This window comes from Lethenteron reissneri, chromosome 27 (assembly GCF_015708825.2).
Source record: "Lethenteron reissneri isolate LAM-NWPU_2019-01 chromosome 27, ASM1570882v1, whole genome shotgun sequence".
Taxonomy (NCBI): Eukaryota; Metazoa; Chordata; class Hyperoartia; order Petromyzontiformes; family Petromyzontidae; genus Lethenteron; species Lethenteron reissneri.
Genome location: NC_083805.1, coordinates 3,836,478 through 3,860,541, shown reverse-complemented (window position 1 = coordinate 3,860,541; position 24,064 = coordinate 3,836,478). Strand labels below are relative to the sequence as shown.

The 24,064-nt window shown below is 49.0% G+C and overlaps 1 protein-coding gene across 1 annotated transcript; it reads right to left on the bottom strand.

The window, feature by feature from the left end:
* Positions 1-5,392: 5,392 nt before the first annotated feature.
* Positions 5,393-22,168, bottom strand: SF3A1 (splicing factor 3a subunit 1). The gene is made up of 16 exons (XM_061561148.1): positions 22,084-22,168; positions 20,845-20,951; positions 20,152-20,344; positions 19,147-19,404; positions 18,268-18,342; positions 17,335-17,485; positions 16,336-16,613; positions 15,270-15,384; positions 14,688-14,873; positions 14,013-14,134; positions 12,700-12,972; positions 11,044-11,251; positions 9,597-9,757; positions 8,801-8,902; positions 7,513-7,584; positions 5,393-6,672 (listed from the first exon to the last, which is right to left on the bottom strand). Exons 1-16 carry the CDS (start codon positions 22,147-22,149, stop codon positions 6,571-6,573), a joined length of 2,469 nt encoding a protein of 822 aa, XP_061417132.1. The 5' UTR covers positions 22,150-22,168; the 3' UTR covers positions 5,393-6,570.
* Positions 22,169-24,064: the final 1,896 nt, after the last annotated feature.

Sequence of the window (24,064 nt, the reverse complement as noted above, 5' to 3'; positions counted from 1 at the left end):
GTGGCGGGGGGGGGAGTTGGAAGGGAGTGGAGGGGGGCGGGAGGGTGGGTGAGGGGAGGAGGGAGAGTCGGAAATACAAATAATTCCTTGGTCGTTATGTAAAGTAAAATACAACACTGACTTTTTTTTTTGTATAAACCCATCAGGGCTGAACATTACGTTGAATTGCTGGGAGGGGTAGCGGGGGGGGGGGGGTTTGGGATCCGGGCTGAGAGACGGCGAGAGACAGGCATTTCACGGGATTGTGCGTGGCGTTGGATAGGACGGGAAGTTTTTCCGAATCCCAAACGCCGCCACGAGAAATGAGCGACCCCTTTTGCCGACGGAATCCCGTCAGGGGGGCGGCGGTGCGAGCCGCTCCCGCACGGAGGCCACTCGCGAGTCCCGCTGCACTTTGTTTACCCGCCGTGTTTTGACCACTTGGGGTGGTTACCGAGAATCCCGATTTCGCGTGGCCTCCCCCCCCCCCCCCCCGGGGTCTTGCTTCCCTCTCCCTCGCGCTGTTCCACGCCGCGTCGTCGCATCGCAGGCGCTCGCGGGCGTGCAGGCAGGCGAGCGACGAGATTGCCTGTGGGGGGGTTGGGGGAGCGTCTTCGACTGGAAAATGTAAACTTTTTAAAAGCGCGGCTGCTCGCGCCTCCGGACAATGGAGCGTGCAGCCGCCGCCGCCGCCGTCCGCGAGGGAAACGGAGAAGTCTTCCTCGGTCGTTCCTCCCCGCCGGCGTCACAGTGCCGACGGAGAGAATCGGAGCTTTGCGAGCGTGCGGGCCTCCACCTCCCAAAAAGCGGGGGATGCCTTCGCGCCACGGCGTCGGCCGCACGTCCGTTGGCTGTCGGTCGCGATGTTGGGCCGCCGCGGCTAAGCTCGACGTGCCGACTTTACGGACACGACCTCCACCGCCCCCCCCCCCCCCATCTCTCCGCCTTCACAACTTCGTCTTCGAAATGTTCACGTTGCCAGTTTTGCCACACCCTTTTCCCCTTTTTTTTTGGTCATAATATCATGTTAACTGTTACAGTTCCGCAGCAGATTTGTATTAACTGATGTAAGCAATCGTGTAAAAGAATATAATACGACTACTTGCGGTATAGGAAATTGAATATAATTTAAGCAAATGTTGTTTTTGCACCGTAAAGGGCAAAAGAAAATCACGTTCAAGTTTACCGCATTCATGGTATTGAATTACGCGCGTATTGCCCTCAACGGCAAGATCACTAAACTGGGAAAATCGCTTTTAGTTAGACAAGACGCTAAACACACGCACGCACGTGCGCGCGTGCAGATGGACGGATGGACTCATCGAAACGTTTAACGCGTAGGAGGCCGGGCGCGACCGATGCGATGGCACGCGGTTGTGACGACGCAACAAGTTGGGGGGGCGTGCTTTGAACCCCCTCCCCCCCCCTCTCTCTCTACGTTTACACGAGGGACTTGGCGCTTACCACCTTGGCTCCGTCGTATCTCGGGCGTCACCGCTTCGGCTCAAGATCGACCGCAGATCGCCCCAGCCAGTCGCGGGGGTGCAGCATCTCTTCCGAAATTCTGAAATCGCACAGAACACTTCCATCGGTTGGCTCGATTGACCAACTTTTATAATCGGGAAGCGTAAGGCAATAATAATAATGATGATGTAGTGTGATGGGGAGGGGGGGGTTATATGTGTATTGTTTTGTTTCCTTTGTCGATTTACAATCACCGTAGAAGAGCAATGCGCCTCCCCAAGGAGCCCACCCCATGTCAAGGGGCGTTGAATCAAGCGTCTCAAATCACGAGGATTTGCTTCAGTCCGAGGCAAGAGGATTATAGGACCTGCAAATAAGGCACTTTTGTAAATTGTCAATGTGCAGTCGGAGTCAAGCTAACGATTAAAGTCGCATTCGTTGCATACGGGATTTGTTGTCCTCTCGTGCTGACGTTTTGTAATTTTTTTTTTTTTCGGGACGACTTCCATCTCCTTGAGTGCGAGCCCCGGGGGGGGGGGGGTGGGTTATCGATGTCCACGTCGCCCGTCTCTCTCGCGCTTTGGCAAGCCGCTCGCGACCGCCGAGATTTGACGAAGCAGGGCGCAGGGAGTCTGGGCAGGGCTCCGGCTGGGACTCCCCTCCGAACGCCCCGGACCGGTGCTCGTCATGGCCACTGGGAGCCCATGGTGGTGGCCTTCAGTGCGGTCCCTGATGGTGTGACCCCCCCCCACCTCCCCCAGACAACACAGAGTGAAAGCAACCCACAACCATCATCATCACCGTGCTGCTGTCACAACCCCCACCCGCCCCTCAATGGTTTCAAATGTGTGGCTGCCCCTCTCACACAGTGCTGGCGACGTCTTATCGGGCGAATGTGCCCACCACCACACCGCCCAACCCACACCTCTTGACAATGAGTGCCCTCGACTCTTTCTCTCTCGCGACGTTCAGAGCCACCTGCTGGTCCCTTCAGGGTAACGCACACCACGCACGGTAGTAGGTCAAGCCGTGCGTGGTCCACGTGTGCTCGACTATACCTGGCTGTCACAAATGCACAAGCCAGTGCCGGATTAAGCTCGTGCGTGGCCTGTGGCGTTTGTTATAAAGGGGCCCTAAATAGGAAAAAAGGAAAAATATTAAAACTTGTTTCACTTGTATAGGAAAGTAAATTGTATTTTTTCATTTGCTATACAGCCAGGTAATACGACAAATCGCTAACATTAAACACCCAGTCGTTCATAATAGTTGAAGGCAGTATAGTACTATAGTGATAGAGCAAGTGCAGAATCTCTTGATAGCTTGAAAGCATTTAGCGCGGCGCCCTTGAAAGTGCGGGGCCCAGAGAATTTGTAGCTACTTTTGCTACCGGGATAATCTGGCACTGTGCATACCGTGTCAACCCATACGGGTTTTCAACCCGTATTCTTGTACAGAGAAATTGAGTTTTCAGGTCCATACGGCATATAGCCATTTCAACATGGTGAGTGTACTAGTGGTGAGTGTAGGAGTGGTGAGATTGTCTATTTGGGTTTCTCCCTTGTGATGGGATTTTGTAGGATGAACGATGAGATTTATAAGGGCACGGGGGGGGGGGGGGCAATAAGGTCTGAATTGGTCTGTAATAAGGTAGGTGCTGATAAGGGGTTCACAGATATGCAAATGAAGCGGCTTATCGTCGTGTGGAATTTTATAGCGGCAGCCAAACACCCTAAACGTGTGTTGATTCCAAAGAGTAGTTGAACCCACCATGAGCGTGACTCCTAAATCACCCAGAATACGCCGCCAGGCGACCCGAACCAGACCGCTCAGCCTGGTGTGGTGGGACAGGCAATCTGCCACATAAAACATTGCGTTATATGTTGTTGCTGGCTATTCATCTGCAGAGGGCAAGTGTCGCAACAACCGTTGCGTGACTGCGCGATGCCACAACAGACGATGCATGCCCGTATGTATACGTTAGACCGTACAGTCGAACCTCTTTCGCCACCGTACGTAGCCATCCGTGCCAATCGGAGGCGCCCCAGCGTGTTCCAACTACCGCGCACAGGACGGTCAAAAAAACATCTTCCACAACCTGCTTTGGGAGCGCCTCATCGAGCAGTGGATCGGCAAATGGACCGTGTGCAACTACAGACGGTTCGGTATCAAACCCATGAAAGACCGCAGTACAGTAATCAAGAATGCTCGGCACAACTGGAGGCGAGTTATAACAAGCCTCTTTGAGCGATGTGCTGACATTGTCACTTAAGGATTAATCACCACGTACACTAATATCGTCGCTGTGGTGAGATTAACTATTTCGCCTGGTGTACAGGTCGTGGGTTCGACCCTGAAGCCTGCTGCTGTATATATTTAGAGTTTGTCTCTCCCCGTGGTCGCGTGGATTTTTCTCCGGTTCTTCCTGGTTTTCCCTCCACATTTAGAATCAACGTCACGCGTTTAGAGTGTTTAGCTGCCATAAATGTCCACGTGATGACAAGCCACTTCGTTGAGCAATCATTTGTGGCCAGGTCGCTTCTGAAAAAGAGCGATAATAGCTGTGGGCCTTACCTGGTAACATAAAAAGATTCATAATACAAAGCTTTAGTTTAGTTTACAATTTATAAAAAAAATCTGACCAACTCCATTGATAAAGGTGCAGCCATGTAATTGCAGTAGCTTCAGAGCAGCAGCGGTTCTTAAACCTGTGTGCGGACCCCTTTTCAATATTAAACAAACCACCACCACCACACGCTAAAGGTAGTCATTTAAATTTGCACACTTCCTTGAGGACGTTATTCTACTGGACGTCTGTGAAAACAAGAGCTTCATAGCTCATCGGATTTCTCCAGTATAAACATTCAGATTCCTGTATTTTTTCCCACGAACCCCTCTGTAGTAAGCCTCGTGGACCACCAGGGTGTCCGCGCACCACAGGTTTGGAGCACGACTGCTGTCGAGGGTAACTTGCTCACGCCCTGGCGGAAGAGCATCCACTAGAATCAGGGGTGGGGAACGTCCGGCCCGCGGGCCATTTTAGGCCAGCGAAATCATTTGGTGTGGCCCTGCAAAGGCAACCGCAGGTGGGACTCGAAATTCAATCAATCTCGGAGCAAATCTGGAAAAGCAGTTGCGAAGTAGCAGCAACATCATCAATACCAGCTAACATCACACGCATCACCAAAGAGTAGCAGTTCCAGCCATCGCATTAGGGGTGAGTTAATTAAATGTTTGACCAAATATCACAGGCTAATTTTTAAGTTCATAATTTTGTATGGCCCGCAAATGTTATAAATATCCAAATTACCCTTGGCAGAAAAAAGGTTCCCCACCCCTGCGTGACGAGATGGAGCACCAGAGAGCTCCTCTCGAAAAATGTTTTTCCTGCCTCTTCCATGCTGGCCAAACTTTCGTTTTGGGAAGAGGTGGTAAGGTGCTCATCCTTCACCGCACACGTGACCTGCCGCTCGACTAACAGCGTTGACGCTGTTGATTTCACCAGGTCAGGCCCTCTGCAAGCTGGACAGCTCTTTTTCAGAAGCAACCCGGCGATCACGAATGACAGCGGAACGAAGCGGCTTATCATCTTGTGGAAATTTATAGCAGCCAAATACTCCGAACGCATGTTGATTCTAAATGTGGAGGGAAAAACGGGAGGCCCCGGCAAAAAATCCACAACCACAAGGAGAACATGCACACTCCAAATATACAGGTGTCAGGGTCAGGATTTAACCCACAACCTCCTGTATACCAGGCGAGGTAGTTAACATATCCTAGCCATCGTGGCACCCATTTGTACTGTGCTGTTCGGTGGGCAGACACGTGGGATTTAAGAAACTTTTGCCATTTTTACGACTTGCCAAGCAGACAGATCAGATCGGTGACTTGATTGCAAGTCCCTTGTACACACCATCACACGACGGCAAAGTCCAGTAAAAATGTATCAAAGTACATTTCACCAAAAGTTTATTTCAACTGCTCCTGAAATGAAAGAACAATGATGATGATGGTGGGGAGGGGGGGGGGTGTGATACGATTTTGCGACAAATAACGAGTTCCCACTTTGGCATTTGGCGCCAACAATCCAGCATCGCCTGGCATCTGTTCCGTGAAATGGGATGTTCATTGTTCTGCGACGTGCACAAAAAGAATCGAGGGAAACAGAAAAAAAAGCGACTGCCCTAATTCTAAATTAACTGGTGGAATGTTTTTTTTCGGGGCACGGAGAGAAAAACGACAACAAATACGACGACGAGGATAAGTTGCAGAAAATTAATCCACGTTATGGGAATAACACGCATTTGTCTTCATTGCATTCTAAATAAACTAGCGAGGAAAATAAATTGTCCTGGATTTGGGTGGGATACATCTTTAGAAGTTGGTAGAACTTTTTACTCATCCTTTCAGATTTCCAAACAATGTTTACTCCTTTACAAAAGGGTCCCTCCCTCCCTCCATTTACTCAAGATATCTTTGTCGCTTGTTAAAAAGTTGCACTTATTAGTATAAGTGCTAAAGACAGCACTTGTTCTAATAAAACGCACATTGGAACCCAGTCAAGGCAACCCAGTCAAGGCTGGCATACCCAGGACATTCTTGTAAATGAGACAACCTGGTCTTTTCGACTTCTCACTAGAAAAATAAACTGATATTTCTGGCAGCATTTATTGGAGTCCGCTAATAGGCCAATGCAATATGACAACTGTATGTGGACTATGCAAATCCCTTTGGATGAGTGAATGTTGTCTATTGGTTTGGATTACCCGAGTTTTTCCTGCCAGACCCAATAAACAAAAATCTGCCACCTCTGCTGTAAAAAGCAACGCAAGATAACAAACTTTAAGAAAATACCTCCATCGGCACATCCTGCCATAATCGGGAAGCACGACCAGTTTAACGAAACTGTTCGTATCAAAATGATTTCCCCGCAAAAGTATGAAACGGTGAAGCAGTTCCAGAAATAAAATCCCACTGTCACATTTAGGGTTCACCTCGCGTGCTAAAACCCACGGGGAGGTTTCATCGAGAACCCGCGACCTCTCGCACGGTACACGCAACACTCATCGGTCACAAAAAAAAATAACCAAAGACCTGACGCATCCCAAACCACGCGGCCTGGAAGGGCCACTACTTTTTGCGACCGCCTCTCTCCTTGAGGGCCAGGTGAATGACCGACCCGTTGAGCATATTGTAATAGGCCAACGAGTTGGAGTCCTTGATGAAAATACCCTGCAAGACAGAACACACGCACGCGCGCACACACACACACGGTCAACTTGAGGATCACAACTCTCTTTTTACAAGCACTTCAACGGGTTGTCAATGAGCAGCAACGCCAAGTAAATAGGGGCCATGGTTTATTTAGGTTTAATATTTCACCCCAAGGGCACCTGCTGACATTACACAGCAAACCCCCACCCCCCCCCCCCCCATTGTTTTTTTTAATGAGTAGCCCAACATTTTTTTTGTTTAAGGCGCAGGGAACGTACTTTGTGTGGCTCAGGGGGCTGGTCACAGAGCTGGCACTGATGAGAACCACCTGGACATCTGTACTTTATATAGCTCATCGGATTACTCCAGTATAGACACATATTCCGATTCAAATCTAAGTTTCCGCCACCTGTGATGAACCAGATTTCTGAAGTGTAGAGTTTATTGTCTCAGCCCAGTTAACCAATGACTGCAGAAAAAAAACCCCATCATGTCGGTTTTTCGCTTAATTGGCCTCGGGTTGACTACCATGTGACTTTTATTTCACTGCCGTGTGACTTTTATTTGACTGCCACGTGAAGAACGAACATTCCTCTGGCAAGTTTGTAGGGAAGTGTGGCTGCCCTACTGTGGATTCAAAGTACTTTTTTAAGGGAACACCAGAAGCCGCTCTATGATATCATCTTTCCCCGGGCCAATCTCTAACACACTGGGTGATGCACTGCTCGGTATGATGTGGAAAGCAGACTTCAGGACATTTTTTAAGACAAAAAGAATTCACAAATCTCCACCCTTAACCTCATGTAAAAAAAAAGCACAGCTGTAACATTCCACCAGTGACAGTGTCAGTTGCATTACCTCAAACTGCAACTTCTGTTTTCCAGCCGGCATGCCCGTGCTCTCATGTATCTTAGCCTTGATGACGGACACCTGGACGGGGCAGATGAGAAAAACACAACGATCGGTAAAAATCACCCTTTCCCATTCCGAGACGACTGCAAGTTTCAGGGTGGGCGTCTCGTTCGCCGCCGAATCTCGGAACGCGCAAGCGGTTTGGCGTTAATTTTATTTAGAGAGGCGTAGCACCGTTAGTTTTAAAGACGTTGTACTCACCGCAGAGAACTGTGGCGACACGACCGCACTCTACGATAGCTGATGCCAAACTGTGCCACACGCCCTCCCGCATGGTCTTGTGAGAGCCTCGGTACCGATAAAGTTATTTTTTTTTTCTGGTTCCATACCGATGACATAAACATAAGAACCCAGCAGAGACCCGAGTTCGATTCCCGCTCATGGCCAACACCAGTGACAATTTTCTGAACTGGCCCTGGGCCTCCACAAGGTTGACTCGGCCTCAAATGAGTTCCTGGTACAATGTGCAAACATCGCCACTCCCTTCGTGTGCTGTGCCGGCTGTCATTAACAGACTGCCCCAACAGTCTGTTAATGGCTACACAGGGGATGCTTGTCTGTATGTCCGGCTGAATTGTGACCAACATTTCAGTTCAAGTGTTCAACCAAAGCTATCAATCATCTACTGAATCAAGTCTCCACTGTTTATCCCCCTCCTCACCGTCCTATAGCTCCACCCCAATGGGCAGTCCTAGTCAGGGGACACATCCACCACCCAGATTATTGCCCAGACGGCAGAGAGGAAAGCAAGGCGGTGAAACGTGGCGCAGAGGCCACGCTATTTTTTTTTACGATTACAATTTTCAGCAGTCACGTGAGTTTATTAATAAACTCCACCATCCAAAGAGTGGAGTTTATTAATACTTTACCAAAAGAACCAAAGAGTATGGATTCCTACAGTCACGAAAGCTTTAAATCAAGATTTCCACCATCCAGTTTGGGCTCCATTTCCAGATCCACTTTTGGACACCGTACCACGCCAAGTAATTCGCGCCAAGGGTGGATTTTTCTCCGGGTCGTCTGGTTTTTCCCTCCATGTTTAGAATCAACGTGCGTTTAGGGTATTTGGCTGCTATAAATTTCCACGTGATAAGCCACTTCGTTGAGCTATCATTTGTGGTCAGGTCGCTTCTGACAAAATAGCAACGCAGCTCATTGGGGCCTTTCCTGGTAAAATAAAAAAAAGTTTATAGTTTTTTTTTATATATACGAGCACCGGTGATGGTGGCCTCACCTGGTCGGTCAGCGGGAGGTTGAAACTCAGAGTCTGTCCGTTCAGCTTCCATTCCGACTTGTCCTGCATGTTGGGGACCTGAACCTTGAAGGACACGGCACCCTGCGGCAGAGAGACAACAAAACACATTCAGTGTCGCCGCCTCGACCGCTCGGGTTGGTAATACAGGACACGGCACCCTGCGGCAGAGAGACAGCAGCGCACATTCAGTGTCGCCGCCTCGACCGCTCGGGTTGGTAATACAGGACACGGACGAGTTCGGTGTAAAATAAGTTCAACATACGTACATACAAGCGTGTGAAACAAACTGGCACGTACTGCACTTTACCGGCCCCTTTCGGCACTCTACTGCTGGACGAATGGTTTCCCTTCACTTTGCAGGATGTGAGGGGCTATTTAACCACACTTCACCATGCTGGTCAGTGCAGGTTGGTCAGCGATAGGTGACAACAATGGATTTTGCCGCACTGCCCTCTGCTGCACACTACGTAGCCTCCCAGCAGCAGCAGCGGCCTATGACAACCACTTTAATACACGCTGGGTCGCCCGTCCAAGCGCTATCCACAGGCTCAACTCCCGCATAGCGTCTGAGATCTCGCGCGATCTGACAAAATCGAGTGCATTCCTGGCGACTCGGTCACTGGCTACACGATGACGAGAACCGTTTTGAGCACGGGTGAACTTTGCCTTCGACCGGCAGTAGACGGATCCCAGCTAATGACGACGATGATTACCCGATGCTCAGGTTACGCGTGAGGCAGTCGCCCCCGCCCTACCATCCCCAACACCCACGCACCCGGTGGCGCCGTAGGAACTCCTCCTCGGGAATGAGGTTGTCCTCCGTCTTGAGTTTTTTGGAGGCCGGCTCGTCGTCCTGCTGGGAGGGCGCGTTGTGGTGGGGGAGCATTCGGCCCCCTCCCGGGCCTGACGGGGGGCCCACCTGGGTGGCCACAAACACTGTCCGCGCGCACAAACACACGGTACAGTCAGGACAACAACGACGACGTCGGCGGGTGTGTTTTGAATTGCAAGTGTCTGAGACATTTCCATCTTCAACATAACTCGCGTGATTTTTGCACGTGAAAAGTGAGGTGACCGGGTAAGCTTCGATCTCGTGTAGCTCCATAAGACAATGCAGTGCGGTCTGGATTTACGTAGCGTCAAAATGCAGTCACTCATCGGCAAATGAAAAAAGTTATTTAGCATTAACTTGAGCAGGGGTAAGGAGTCGAAGGCACGAATGGCTGAGAGTTCTAAATTATGGGGGTAGCACTAGAACTATGGCTGCCGAGATCTTGGGATTCAAAACACATGCAACCGTAACCCACGATTCGACTATATTCTTAAATGCGGAGTAAGACAATCTCTGCCCAGTCACCGATTACTGCACAAGACACAGCCACCACCACCGTAGTGGAATAGAATTCTCAGTTAGTACTCAACTGCAATTGCAGAGTGCATTTATGAATTCAATTAAGTGCAGTCTAGATTCCGGGGAACAAAATGTTCAATTTCACAAAACATCTCCAAAAAAGGACGTAGGAGCTGAACCGTGCGTCGAATAAGTGACACGAGAGACCCTGATATAATTATAATGTGGCTCAGCAGTGAAGCCGGCGGCTCGCAATTGGAAGGTTGCGAGTTTAAATCCTGGTTGGGGGTTGACTCAGCCCACCACCCCTCCGGGGTCAATAAAAAATTGTATCACTTTGTGGGCAAGTCAACAGTGCTTGGACTATGGATCGACTCGTCCCTGCAATAGGAACGAGGAATTTCCAACAATGGCTATGCAGGGCTGTACACAAGAGACGAGCATCGCCTGCATGCTCGTTCGAGCAGAAAATCTAAATCGCTTTCACTTCCGACTTGAAAGACCCACGCACGAACAACACAAAATTTCGATTTAAAGCTTTCGTGACTGCAGGGATTCATCTTTTTGGTTCTTTCGGTAAAGTCACGTAGAAGGGAAGTAATAAAATAATAAAAATAAAACATAATAAAATAATTCTCACGACGTTTCGGCCACAACGTCTGACGCTGTCTCCCCGACAGACCTGGTCTTCACCTGAGGACGGCTGCTTGCGTTGTGGCCGAAACGTCGTGAGAATTATTTTATTATGTTTTATTTTTATTATTTTATTACTTCCCTTCTACGTGACTTTACCGAAAGAACCAAGAAGATGAACAACACAAAATGTAAAGAATAAAAACGGCAACGGCGAGGAGAGGAGAGGTGGCGTTACCGGTGGGCACGCCCATGGGCGGGGGCCGCGAGGGCATGCCCGGCGGGGGCATGGGTAGCACGGAGATGCGCGAGGGCCCGGGCAGCATCTGCGGGGGTAGCTGCGTGGTGAGGACGGGCGTGGGCGCCAGGCGAAGCATGGGCGGCATGGGAGGTCGGGGCAGCAGAGGTACCGCCTGCACCACCGTGGTGCGCATCGGCTGCGCTATCTGCACAACGGGAGGCACCAGCACGCACGCGCGTACGTCAGACAAGTCAGGAACCCCCCCCTCCCCCCCCCGGGCTCCAGCCCTCACCAAACACAAATCGTATCCCTAATCGTGACGCTCACCCAAACTCTAGCACCTGACCAAACTGGTGTCCCAATATTAATAATAAATGCCAACACCCAAACTCGAACAACCAACCTGAACCATGTCTTATATAAATTAACAATAATAATAATACAATATAATTCTAGCCCTATCTCTAAACCCCAAACATGACAAATCTAAACCGTAATGCCAATCCCAATGCTAGACCCCCAACGCAAATCGCAGCCCAGCTCTACAAGCGGAATCAACCCTAGCTTTAATCCTCATATTAAGCAAACCACCCTGCCCCCCCCCCTTAATCTAAGAACGCATTGGCATACATTTGCATACTGTATTGGTGAAGGTTTTGTTAAGCAAACTGTGCTAAGGTTGGAATTTATCATCTGGGTGCCAAAACTCACACCGTCATAGCTGGTCAACACACACACACACAAACTTTTGATTTCTTGGGCCCGGTTCCCAGGACTCGAGAAAAAAAAGGACTCACGGGGTGAAAAATGTTCTTATTGTACGCACACATCAGTGGAGAGGAAAAGAAAAACACAGATTGAATCCTTTCACAGATTGCTAACGAATTTCACGCAAGCACCGCATTCCCCATTCAAATTAACAGCAGTGTCGGAGACTCGTTCAAAACACTTTGCCGCTCTCCTCCGTAAAAAAAAAAGACAAAACATCCGCCTGAACCAGCGACGCACAACGTCAAGGAGCTTTGGGCTGAAGACCTAAACAACTGCAAAAGCACAATTCCGCTAAATCAATTCCTCGGGGGAAGTAGTGGCAGCACAGTGGTGTGGCTGACTGCACCATGAACCCGGTGATCTAAAACGCACCCACACTACCTCCTTTCTGCAATCCGTACTAACCGGCGTGAATATTGTTTAACAAAAGAGACACCCATGTCTACACATTGTGTGTGGAGGCCTTCATCTAGCAGTGGATTGACAAAGAGCTGTAAAATAAAGCAAAATGCCCACCACTGACTAATGAACACATGAATGGGACCAACGGTACATGTTCTTTTAGCGAGATCTACTGATGCAATCTGTATACGGACTCTATATTGTGATCTGTTAATTGAGTGTGCTGTACCCACTTACACTGCTGGGTGGATATGATGGGGGATAATAAGCTAGATAAGCAAATTTGCCCACTTTAAAAACATCCAATTCTTTCACGTGACTAGACGCATGAATCGCGACGCTTAAAAAAAATCTAGATTAAAAAGCAACGAATTAAAGCGTCATTAACACCTCTGAATGTTATCTCCTAACCCGCACCGCGACCGAAATTAGCGGAATTCTCCCATTTTCCTCCTCTTCCCGATGCGATCGCTTACGCACCAGCGGTGGGCGCGAGCTGGGCAGCATGCTGTTGGACATCGACTGCGAGTTGGAGGCGGCCGAGTTGGAGCGTGGAGGTCCGGGCGGCGGACCCGGCGGCGGGCCGGAGCGACCCGACACCACGGGCTTGGGCCCGATCTTCTCCTTGGCCTCATCCTCTCCCACGAGGCCCTTGGCCTTGTGGATGGCCTCGATCTGCTCCTGCAGGCTGATGTTGGCCTGCGCCGCCTGCTGCGTGCGCGCCATGCTCGCCGTGTGGCCATCCCACGTCACCTGCGGGAGAGGAGTTGGAACACGGTGGCGAGATGTTAAGTACCTCGCATGGTTGCACAGGCGGTCGTGGGTTCGATACCCGACCCCGACGCCTGCTGCTGTATATATTTAGAGTTTGTGCGTATCTCTCTCCGTGGTCGCGTAGATTTTTCTCCGGGTCCTACTCAGGTATTTCCCTCCACATTTAGACACAAATGCGTTTAAAAGTATTCGGTTGCTATACATTTCCACATAAGCCACTTCATTGGGCTATCATTTGTGGCCAGGTCGCATCTGAAAAAGAGTTAAATAGCTCAATGGGCCTTACTTGGTAAAATAATAAGTTTAAATAATTCAGAGTGTGGTAGCAAGGAAGCTTAGACGAATGACAGTAGTAGCTCGATTCCGCAAACAGAAATATTTGCTCTTCACCTAGCCTAGGTCATGCGTGTTCACGCCAACACGAAGCAATGCACGCGGAAGGCTAAAGAGGATGTTGCAGACGCTGCAAAGCAGCGCAACATCAAAAGAACAGATTTGAAGTTTTCGTGACTGCAAGGATCCATACTCTTTGGTTTTTTCGGTAAAGTCACGTAGGTAAAAAATAAAATAAATTGAAAACAACTAAATTAAGTAAAAATTTAGTTGTTTTCATTTTAATTTATTTTTAAATAAAATTATTTCATTTTTAAATCAAATAAATAAAAATGAAAGCAACTAAATTAAGTTTAATTTAGTTGTTTTCCTTTTAATTAAGTTTAATTTTAATTTAGTTGTTTTCATTTTAATTTATTTTATTTTATTTTTTACCTACGTGACTTTACCCAAAAAACCAAAAAGTATCAAAACAACAGACCCAAGAAAAAAAGGAGCCGAGTCAAATCAGGGAAGCAGAAACAACCGTCCAGAAAAGGACTTCGAGGCAGTGACGCACCGAGGCAGCGAGGGAAGAAGCAAGAATCGTAACGGTTGCAAAGACCAACGGAACGAGGAACAAAACATGCCGGGAGATCGAGCTTGCCCATCGCAATCGACGAGACGAAGCGCTCTCTCTCTCTCACCTTATCCTCGGGCTTCTGGATCTCCTCTTCCCCAATCTTCTTGCCGATAGCCGTCTCCTCCACACCGAAGATATCGGTACGGCGCTCAGCCAGCTGCTTCAGGCTGCTCTCGATATCCAGGCCTAGGATGGCACGTGACAAGTCGTGTCAGTGCCGTACAGTCGACACCGCCGGCTTTGTCCCATCTCGTTTTCCCAATCGGTGCTGCCCCACTGTGAACTTCGTAAGCTTATTTAAGAGTGGCGCACCTTGTCTTACTTAATTTTGAGAGGTTCTACAGAGACATTTTTATAAACAATGCGAACTATGAAGTTTGCCTCTGTCTAGAGTACCTCTCACAAGCCCTGGATGTGCCACTCAAATGTATAATATTCAACCGGATTGTGGCCGTGAAAAGTGCAATTATATGCAGCCCTCACTTAAAAAAAAAGTTACCCCAACCCTGCTGTAAACCTTACAATTTCAGTCTCTCCGCCAATTAAAAAAAAAAACGGAGAAGCAACAACGATGCATGTATGCACGTTGAACTTCTTTCGCACCGCACGTAGCCAACCATGCTAAATCAGAGGTGCGGGGGGGGGAAGGACCGCAAACACTAAAACACAAAAGGCAGTTCTCAAAGAAGCATGACGACCGGCAGGCGAAGGCAACGCAAGCACCAACGGCGCCACTGACCGTGGGCGTAGACCTCCTCCTGGTTCTGCCGCTCGCGGATGGAACGCTCCTGCTCCTGGATCCAGCGCGGGTCCAGTAGACCGATGCGCATGTGCTCCTGCATCTTGCTGGCGGGGATGCGCTCGCCCGTGATGGGAGAGACGAGGAACTCGTCCTGCGTGGGCGCCGGTGCCGTGGGCCGCACCGCTGCTCGTCGAAGAAACAAACAAGGTTGGTCGGTCCGGTTCAGAGTCGTGAAAGTTTATATCGGCGATAGCTTTGTTAAAACAAAAAGTAAGAAGACGTGGATTTTATACAACCTCCGTGTGTATGTGTGTGATCGCACGTCAAGATGCTAAACAGAAACGGTGAGCGTTGTTGTTTTATAGAGGTATAGTCATAAACAGAAGAGAAATTTTTAAAAAAGTCTTGAGCCTGGACTTAAACAGGGACAGGGAGTCAACAGAATGGTTTGGCTGGGGGTAGGGAGTTAAGAGATACTAAAAGCGCTGATTTAAATGAGTGAACTACCAACAGACGCCCTTTGCTCACACCACAATGGAGAACAACAAAGTGGTGTAGCCGAGGACGAAGGACGCACACCTTTGGGGTCGTAATCCTTGCGGATGATCACTTGGTCAAGGGCGGGAGGAAGAGGCGGCGGCATTGGCAACTCGGGCAGCGGCGGAGCGGGCATATCATCCTCGTCGTCCGATCCCTAAATGTGCGCACACACCCACACGCGCACAAAGCCCATCAATGTTGATGCACCCTTGAGATTCTCTCGGCTAATACTGTCAGCAGATTGTCACATCTTGTCAAGGCTCTCAGAGAAGGTACGGCAGCGACTACTTCTGGAGCCTATCATCAGAGCCTCTCAGCGAGATTACACGGTGATCCTTTCACGCTCTGTTAAAGAGAGGGTTTGCCGCACGTGAATCATACAAACCAAATATTCAATTACTTTCAATTCATATACAGGACTCTTTTACACGATTATGGACTTGTGTTGTTAACCCTGGACGTCACATCGTAACAATTTGTTGGATCGTGACAGGGGTGAATCGCTGCGTCACTATCAAGTTGCGGCCGACTCGGCCGCTATGAATCCCTCCATAAGCATTCCAGGCCACCTTTCCGGCTTTCATTTTTCTTCGTTATCTTTCACTCCGATCAGAGTGACGATCTAAGAGTCATGCCATGAGATGAAAACATTTCAATTTACAAGCTCTTGTAGCAAACCCTGTGTCAAAGAATGGCCCCTAGAAACTACATTTGAATTTGCTCTCCAGTGTTGTACGAATGGACGTTGAACTTCTTTCGTAGCCAACCATGCTCATCGGAGGTGCAGGGGAAGGGCAACAAACTAAACACATTTAAACCATCGTAATACATTTTAAATTTGAATAGCTCCTAACAGTTCGTGAAAGCCATTTCAATCACATAAAGACTACAACATTGTTTTATAACGGCATCATTACGTAAACGGCATCTCAAAATGCCATTGAATTTGTGACACGCACCGTTGTTGCACGGAGGTGCGGATAAACCGCAGACAAGCGGGAAGGGTGCCCAGAACCGGCACCAACAATTGCCCAAGCTGTGTGGTCCTATATCGGGATGTTTGGCAGACTCAAATGTGAATGAACACGTCACTGAGCCACGTCACCTCGTCCATGTCCTGCACTTGGGTGTCCTGGTCCGTGGGCTGAGCGGAGGAGGCACCACCGCGCTGCCTATCGTCCCTGCGCTGCCGATCGTCGCGCTCGGGCTCGCTCTCGCTGCCCTGGTCGTCGTCGTCTTGGCGATTGCCGTCGTCCGAGTCGCCCTCGTGGTCCGACTCCACCTCCATCTCCACCTCCTCGCTCTCCCCGTACTTCTCGTAGCGCTCCTGCGCCAGGATGCGCGCCCCCAGTTCTTCGGGCGTCGTTGGCGGAGGGAGGTTTCCTGCGCGGACACCGGGGGGGGGAGGGGAGGGGGAGGGAAAAACCCGATGACGTGTGGTGGACGTCGTCTTTTAACGTTTCTCAGCCGCTTATTCATTAGAGCTGGGCTCCATCGGTAGATTAATTTTTTCTTTAACAACGTCGATGTCGCCAAACGCGACATTCGATGTTAAAATGAGCGGACTGCGACCACCCACTCAGCAGACACCAGCACCGCTCTTCATCAGTGAGCAGTGGGGTGAGAGTGGGCAGACCCAGGTGAGGTTATCGAACAAGCTCAAGGTATGTGGGACACACACACATATATATACCCGACACGACTCGGACGTACATCATGGTCGTTCTACGTACAAAGACCTGAACACTGGTGTCGACGTGTGGACACCCCAACTTATTGACAGTGATGCGACACTCTAACCTGAACTTAATCAGAAATGTACCACTAACCAGTCATCTACTGACCTGGCCCTCGTCACTTACGTGTTTACACAATATAGCAGAATGCAGCACACTGTGGTGGCACTCCTGAAATACACTTTTTAAGTGTTGTTGTTTTTATCCCCTTCTTATTTACGAAATTTAACAAAAATTGCTCTCTAAAAGTCCAGATCCACAGCATGACCCATGTAGCTGCCAACTAAAAACGCACTCGCTTCGTTGCCTCCCTGGAAATCGTTGAGCGAGCGAACGAGAGAGAGAGCGCGAGAGGTGAGGCTGCCTGCCTTGCTCGTTGGGCTGGAAGTCGACGGTCTCCACCACCACGAAGTCGTGCCAGTCCACCTGGGCGTACGCAACCCTCTCCCGCTCGCGCTCCTCTTCCTCCTTCCTCCGCTCGCGCTCCTGGAACTTTGCCCACTCCACGCGGTACTTCACCTGAAACGACAAAAAACGTCGAGGGCGTTTGTAAATACACAGGCAGCCCTCAGATCTCGCTCTTCACGGGACATGCAGGATGTTCTCAGACATTCTGATTTACATCTTTACAGAGCTTTCGAGTATCTAGATAATAATCGGGTTAAAATGTATGTCTGAAAGTTTGTTTCCAGAACCCTTCCTATGCCACGCCACCATTATCGGTGAATGAGGTGTCATATTAAAGCTTCAGAAAATATATGACCCATGACCCAATAACTCGGCTAAATAAGCTTATTGGCTATAACACTCAGCCCCTCTATCATGTACAATAGTCCAGAACCTAATGGGAGCCCTGTTTAAAATACAAAAAAAGATAAGCACGTGGTGTTGGGGAGGATTGTGTGCAAGATTTGGGGGAGCTGTTGAATCTCAAACATGCTTCCCACGTGTAAGTTAGAATAGTTATCGCTGTAAACTGGTTATATGTTTGCATTTAAAAGTTACTTCATTTATATGCCTTCATATCGTCTCGCCTTTTAAGGGATCGTTCCACATTGTGAACGTTTTCAAAAGCGTATGAAGAGTGCACTTTTGTCCATCCCCCTCCAAAAACAGTGGATTGAAATGTTGATGCTTTACAGAAACATCGTGACACACATTGTGTTTTTGAAAAGTGTAAGTTATGCCGAAAACCACTCCACGCAGGGCATGCTTTGTGTGCTGTTGATGTTTAACGATCCCTAAATGACCAATGGTGTTCAGTATCTCCAAGTCAGATTACCACGTATTATCCAAGTTACCTGATCCAAAATATCCTTGGGGTTTTCAGCTTGCTTCTTAAGTTTTTGCAACAGGCCTTTTGGAGGAATCAGGATCTAATTAAAAATAAAAGCATAAAGCATCACATGAGGGTTAAAGATAGCATCACGACAGTAATATACAATCTTTATTCAGTCCTGTGTTTCAACAGACTAGTTTGTTATTTATGCATCCTTTCTTGTTTTTACAATTACAAAGTCAAACAAATATTGAACACACTATAAAAAAAAATACCCTTACGATTTCTAATAGATGTACCCTCGCTGCCCAACATACCTCGTGTAGCGCTCCCCATTTTGGCGAGTCCACCATAGCATACTGCTGCCCTCTCCTCTCCACCCCATAATGCACCTGAGCTTACTGCTGCCCTCTCCTCTCCACCCCATAATGCACCTGAGCTTACTGCTGCCCTCTCCTCTCCACCCCATAATGCACCTGAGCTTACTGCTGCCCTCTCTCCACCCCATAATGCACCTGAGCTTACTGCTGCCCTCTCTCCACCCCATAATGCACCTGAGCTTACTGCTGCCCTCTCTCCACCCCATAATGCACCTGAGCTTACTGCTGCCCTCTCTCCACCCCATAATGCACCTGAGCTTACTGCTGCCCTCTCTCCACCCCATAATGCACCTGAGCTTACTGCTGCCCTCTCTCCACCCCATAATGCACCTGAGCTTACTCTCTGCCCTCTCTCCACCCCATAATGCACCTGAGCTTACTGCTGCCCTCTCTTCACCCCATAATGCACCTGAGCTTACTGCTGCCCTCTCTCCATGGACACCACATTAGTTGATTGCTCCTCACTCTGCCTGACAGGTCCACTTTCGTCTACTGCTCTCCTCTCTGCCTGATCAGCCAACCTTGGTATACTGCTCCACCAGCTTGGTGAAGTAGTGGAAGAGGCTGTGCTGTGGCCGCAGGAAGTCGAAGGTGTAGTTACGCTGCTCCTTGGCCATGAGCTGCGTGAGGAAGCTGCGCCCATTGCGTGCCACAAACTGCGCCGTCAGCTTCACCACGTCCAGGTCGAAGTACGAGATGGACGGCGCGTCCGCCATGAACTCGAAGTCCGGCGGTGCCTCCTTCGGCACGATGGTCTCCTGCATCACCTGGGCCTGCACCTGCCCTCACACCGAAGAGACATCACAACCGTGAGTGTGTCTCGTGTGCCGGAATATTGAGGTTCGAGAGGGATCTGTTTGCATGTGGCACGGCAACGTGGCTTAACGGTGGCCGGTGGTGGCTTAAGAAGCTAAATGTCAGACACGCTGAGTCGGCATTGCCGGCTTCGATTTGAAATTCTAGCAACCCTTGATTATAACTGTGGTCAAGCAATGTAACCGCATCGTGTCTCATGACAAGATGCCGACAGAATAGCGGAAATACAATTTGCACAACTGAGAAGATGGGATCAATTACGGGTTTCAGCCACACTTGATACAAATGGGGTCGAGCAGTGGAGAAGCGGCTAAACTGGCGTTATACATCTCATGACACGATGCCAAGAGTGTAACTGAAATCTTAACTGGGAGAGGAAAGCATGTGCCGCCTGATACGTTTGCAGTGGAGACGAGGAAGGTCTAGTCCGGCCTGTATGTATGTTCAACTTCTTTCACACCGTACTTAGCCAACCGTGCTCATCAGAGGTGCGGGGGAAGGACAACAAACTAAAAGCAGTTCGAAAGAAATTCGTTTTCAATTCAGATTGGAAAGTGCACAGCTCCAGTAACTTCCTAATATCGTAAGAAAGAGCGTTCCAGACGGCCGCAGAAGCGCATCTGAAAGCGCGCGATGCAGTGACCGTCCTTGTTCGATGCAAGCACCGAGGCCCAGCAGAGTTCCCACTGGCCTTGGAAGCGCGAGCACACCTTCTGTGAGATGAGCAACTGCTGTTGCATGATCTTGGGAACAGCGGCTGACGGCTCCTGCCCACGTCCTTCACGGAACTCGGTGACCTTGTGGCGGTAGTAGGCATGGTACGGGTCTGTGCTCGTGAGGAAGTTGAACTTGGGGTTGTTGATCTCGTTCTGACGGATGCGAGCTTCGAACTCCGGGCCGTTCCTGGGAGATTGTCAAAAATACATTATAATCAAGTGTCAGCTTTCTCACTTGCGAAAGCTAAGCAGCATCGAGCCGGGTTCGTATTTGGATGGGCGATTGCATCCCACCTGATGACGGACGCTTGTGTTGCGCCCGAAACGTCGTGATTTATTTTCTACCTACGTGACTTTACCGAAAGAACCAAAGAGTATGGATTCCTGCAGTCACGAAAGCTTCAAATCAAGATTGATTGCATGGTATTAACAGATGTTGTAGGTTGCTAAGAGATCCTAGTACATTACCTGCTCCTACTGGAAATCTGTGAAAAAGATCTTTATAGCTCATCGGATTCCTCCAGCACAAATACATATTCTGATTCTACTGATTCAATCTATCTATGCTGAGATTTCCTTCATCCAGCAGTGATTTAAAGATATACAATTTCAGCACAGCCTATACGTGTTACCCATGGTCCCTCCCCGAAATTCGTGCCACCACGCCGCCGCGTGAAGGTTAAGCACCTGGCCACGAAGCTCGCGGTCTTGTCCACGATGTTCCGCACCTCCGGCGGCGGGTAAATGATACCCACCGCGGGCTTGGCGGCTTCATCTTTTGCTTCATCTGCGGCCTACATACACACCACACATACACACCACACACACAAATATAACATACACACAACAACACCAGCCATTTGCCCCTAAGTTGGCGGTCACGTCACCACGGTGCCTGTGCCAGGCTAGGTTCACTTTGAGGCTGCATGAAGTCGTCGAATGCCCGCTGACAGGAGGTCGCGGGACAGACCCAAGTGCCATTCGTTTGCTGACTGAGATGACTGGCAGTTGCACAACACACACACACACACCTATATTACATACAAACACCCATACACAAACAAGATGGATCAGTGGCAAGTGTGATACGCAGTTAACCCGGCGATCTGATTTTGATTTCCGACCGCGGCCAACATGAGTAGAGAGTTGATGTATGAACAAGGTATCGGATCTCCCCCCTCACTCTACCACAGCCGCACTGATCAGAATACAGAGGCATGAAGTACAAGTATGGTCAAACAACTACCCCCCCCCCCCCCCCCCCCCATGATTGACAGTGTGTAGAAGGGGTTCAACCAGCAGTAGATTAACACACGGGCTGTAAAACAACGGCGCTTCCCCGTGGGATGCTTCGCATCTCTTCAACCACCAATTGCCAGGGGCGGTAATTCCACATTCCTATGACGGAGACGAGTGAAACCACGCAAAGGGCAATGCTAACAACCACAATATGGTACTCACTGTATCGACCGGAGAGTACGTTAGTGCATATATAACACAGGCGATGTATTGCTAGACGTGATACTTCATCATTTAATTAAAAGTCGGCTTACATTTTAGCTGAACAACACAGCCTTTGAATGTTACTCAACGGAGGCCTAGTAACCTGTATACCCCCGCTAAATATAGACACTTCAAACGACGTGGCTAAACTCCAACATCACATTCCCATTGTAGTGACTTTAGCAATCCCACTGACCGCACGAAACAACGTAATTACGACGCAAATTCGCGAATTGCAAATCCTCATTTGACCATCGCCGGTGCTAGGCCCGAGTCGACCAAGAAGCCTGCGACTAGGCCTCAAGACGGCAAACCTTGACATTCAACGCAGAGCCGCGAGAGAGAGAACGGCTCGGACGACGATTAACTCGTTTCGTTTACTGCTGTTGTTGATGTTGTTAACTAATCGCCGCCAGAACCCACCTTTGTATCTCCGTGAGCGGGAGAGGCGAGCAGCAGCGGCCCGACCGGCATGGCTACGGCGGGCATGGCGGCGTGGGGGGGTGGTGCCAGGTCAGAGGGGAAAAAACCTTCAGGCTGCCGGCGTCGGGATCTGAATCTGAATGCCGGGGGTGGGGGGGAGGGCACTCCTCGATTTACGAACGGGTTGGGTTCCAAAGCGGTGGTGGTGGTTGAAGTTAATTTATTAGGTATAGCCCTGTGAGCCATTCGGCTCTTGAATCGGGTGCAACCGCAACACAAAAAACAAAAACATGAACAAGAAAATATCTTAAAGTGAATATGTGACTAAGTGCAAACAGAAAATCTAAGAAAAGACAGCAAAATATTGCAGAAAAAACACCGTACACCAACGCTGTGTGCAAAAATCCCAGTGGGATGCAAGTCAAACAACAACAACAAGACAACTTAGATTAAGGCCATCAGTCTTACTCCGTACTACAACAAAAAAACATGGCTAAACCAATAAACTTTTCGAAATCACCAAAATAAAGCCATGAATGCAATGAAACAGTGATCATAGGAACTAACGGAATTTTCACAATAAATGACATAAACAACATGTACTTCCAAAACCCTGCAGCCATAGCTGGCTGCATGAGTCGTGGGGTTGTTATTCGTAAGTCGATTAAAGTGTTCGTGTAAAGCACAACTCCGTGGTGTAGGTGGTTTTGTTGTTGTTGTTGTTGTTCGGGTTAGATCGCATAAATATAAATGCGTCGTTAAACCCGCCACCTGGCGAAACGTCGTACTCAGATTGTAAATTTCGATTTAAAGCTTTCGTGACTGCAGGAATTCATCTTCTTGGTTCTTTCGGTAAAGTCACTTTACAGATTGTAAATGTTGCGGCTTTGTTCTCCAACACACCGGTGCGCTGTACGAGAAACGATTTTGCACGTTCTGTTTACGTGACAACCCTTACTAGTTGGCTGTGTCGGGTGGTGGCGGGTTTAACAACACATTTATATTTACTTGATCTAACCCAAAAAAACCTATATTTTGGATGATATTGGTAGCGAAAACCTACGTGTTAAACTAAAGCTTACCTGTCAACCACCTTATCAGTGCCCTACCTTATTGCAGACCAATTGAGACCTTATTGGTCACCCCGTGGTGCCCTTATAAATCTCAACGTTCATCCTACAGAGTCCCATCGCAAGGGAGAAACACAAACAAATAAACAAAACACTTTTTTTCACTCAATTTCCCTGTACAAGAATACGGGTAAACCGTATATGGGTTGATAGGTTTGCGTAAGTCCCAACTTTACTCCTGTCGATTCCAAACACGTTGTTCGGCGTCTACACTGAACACGGGGAATGGATTTAAAAGTTCCTGTAGATGTAGATGCCTCTGGTTCTTCACGTTCTGCAGATGTAGATGCCACTGGTTCTTCACGTTCTGCAGATGTAGATGCCGCCGGTTCTTCACGTTCTGCAGATGTAGATGCCACTGGTTCTTCACGTTCTGCAGATGTAGATGCCACTGCTTCTTCACGTTCTGCAGATGTAGATGCCACTGGTTCTTTACGTTCTGCAGATGTAGATACCACTGGTTCTTCACGTTCTGCAGATGTAGATGCCACTGGTTCTTCACGTTCTGCAGATGTAGATGCCACTGGTTCTTCACGTTCTGCAGATGTAGATGCCACTGGTTCTTTACGTTCTGCAGATGTAGATACCACTGGTTCTTCACGTTCTGCAGATGTAGATACCACTGGTTCTTCACGTTCTGCAGATGTAGATGCCACTGGTTCTTCACGTTCTGCAGATGTAGATGCCACTGGTTCTTCACGTTCTGCAGATGTAGATGCCACTGGCTCTTCACGTTCTGCAGATGTAGATGCCACTGGTTCTTCACATTATGTAGATGTAGATGCCACTGGTTCTTCACGTTCTGCAGATGTAGATGCCACTGGTTCTTCACGTTCTGCAGATGTAGATGC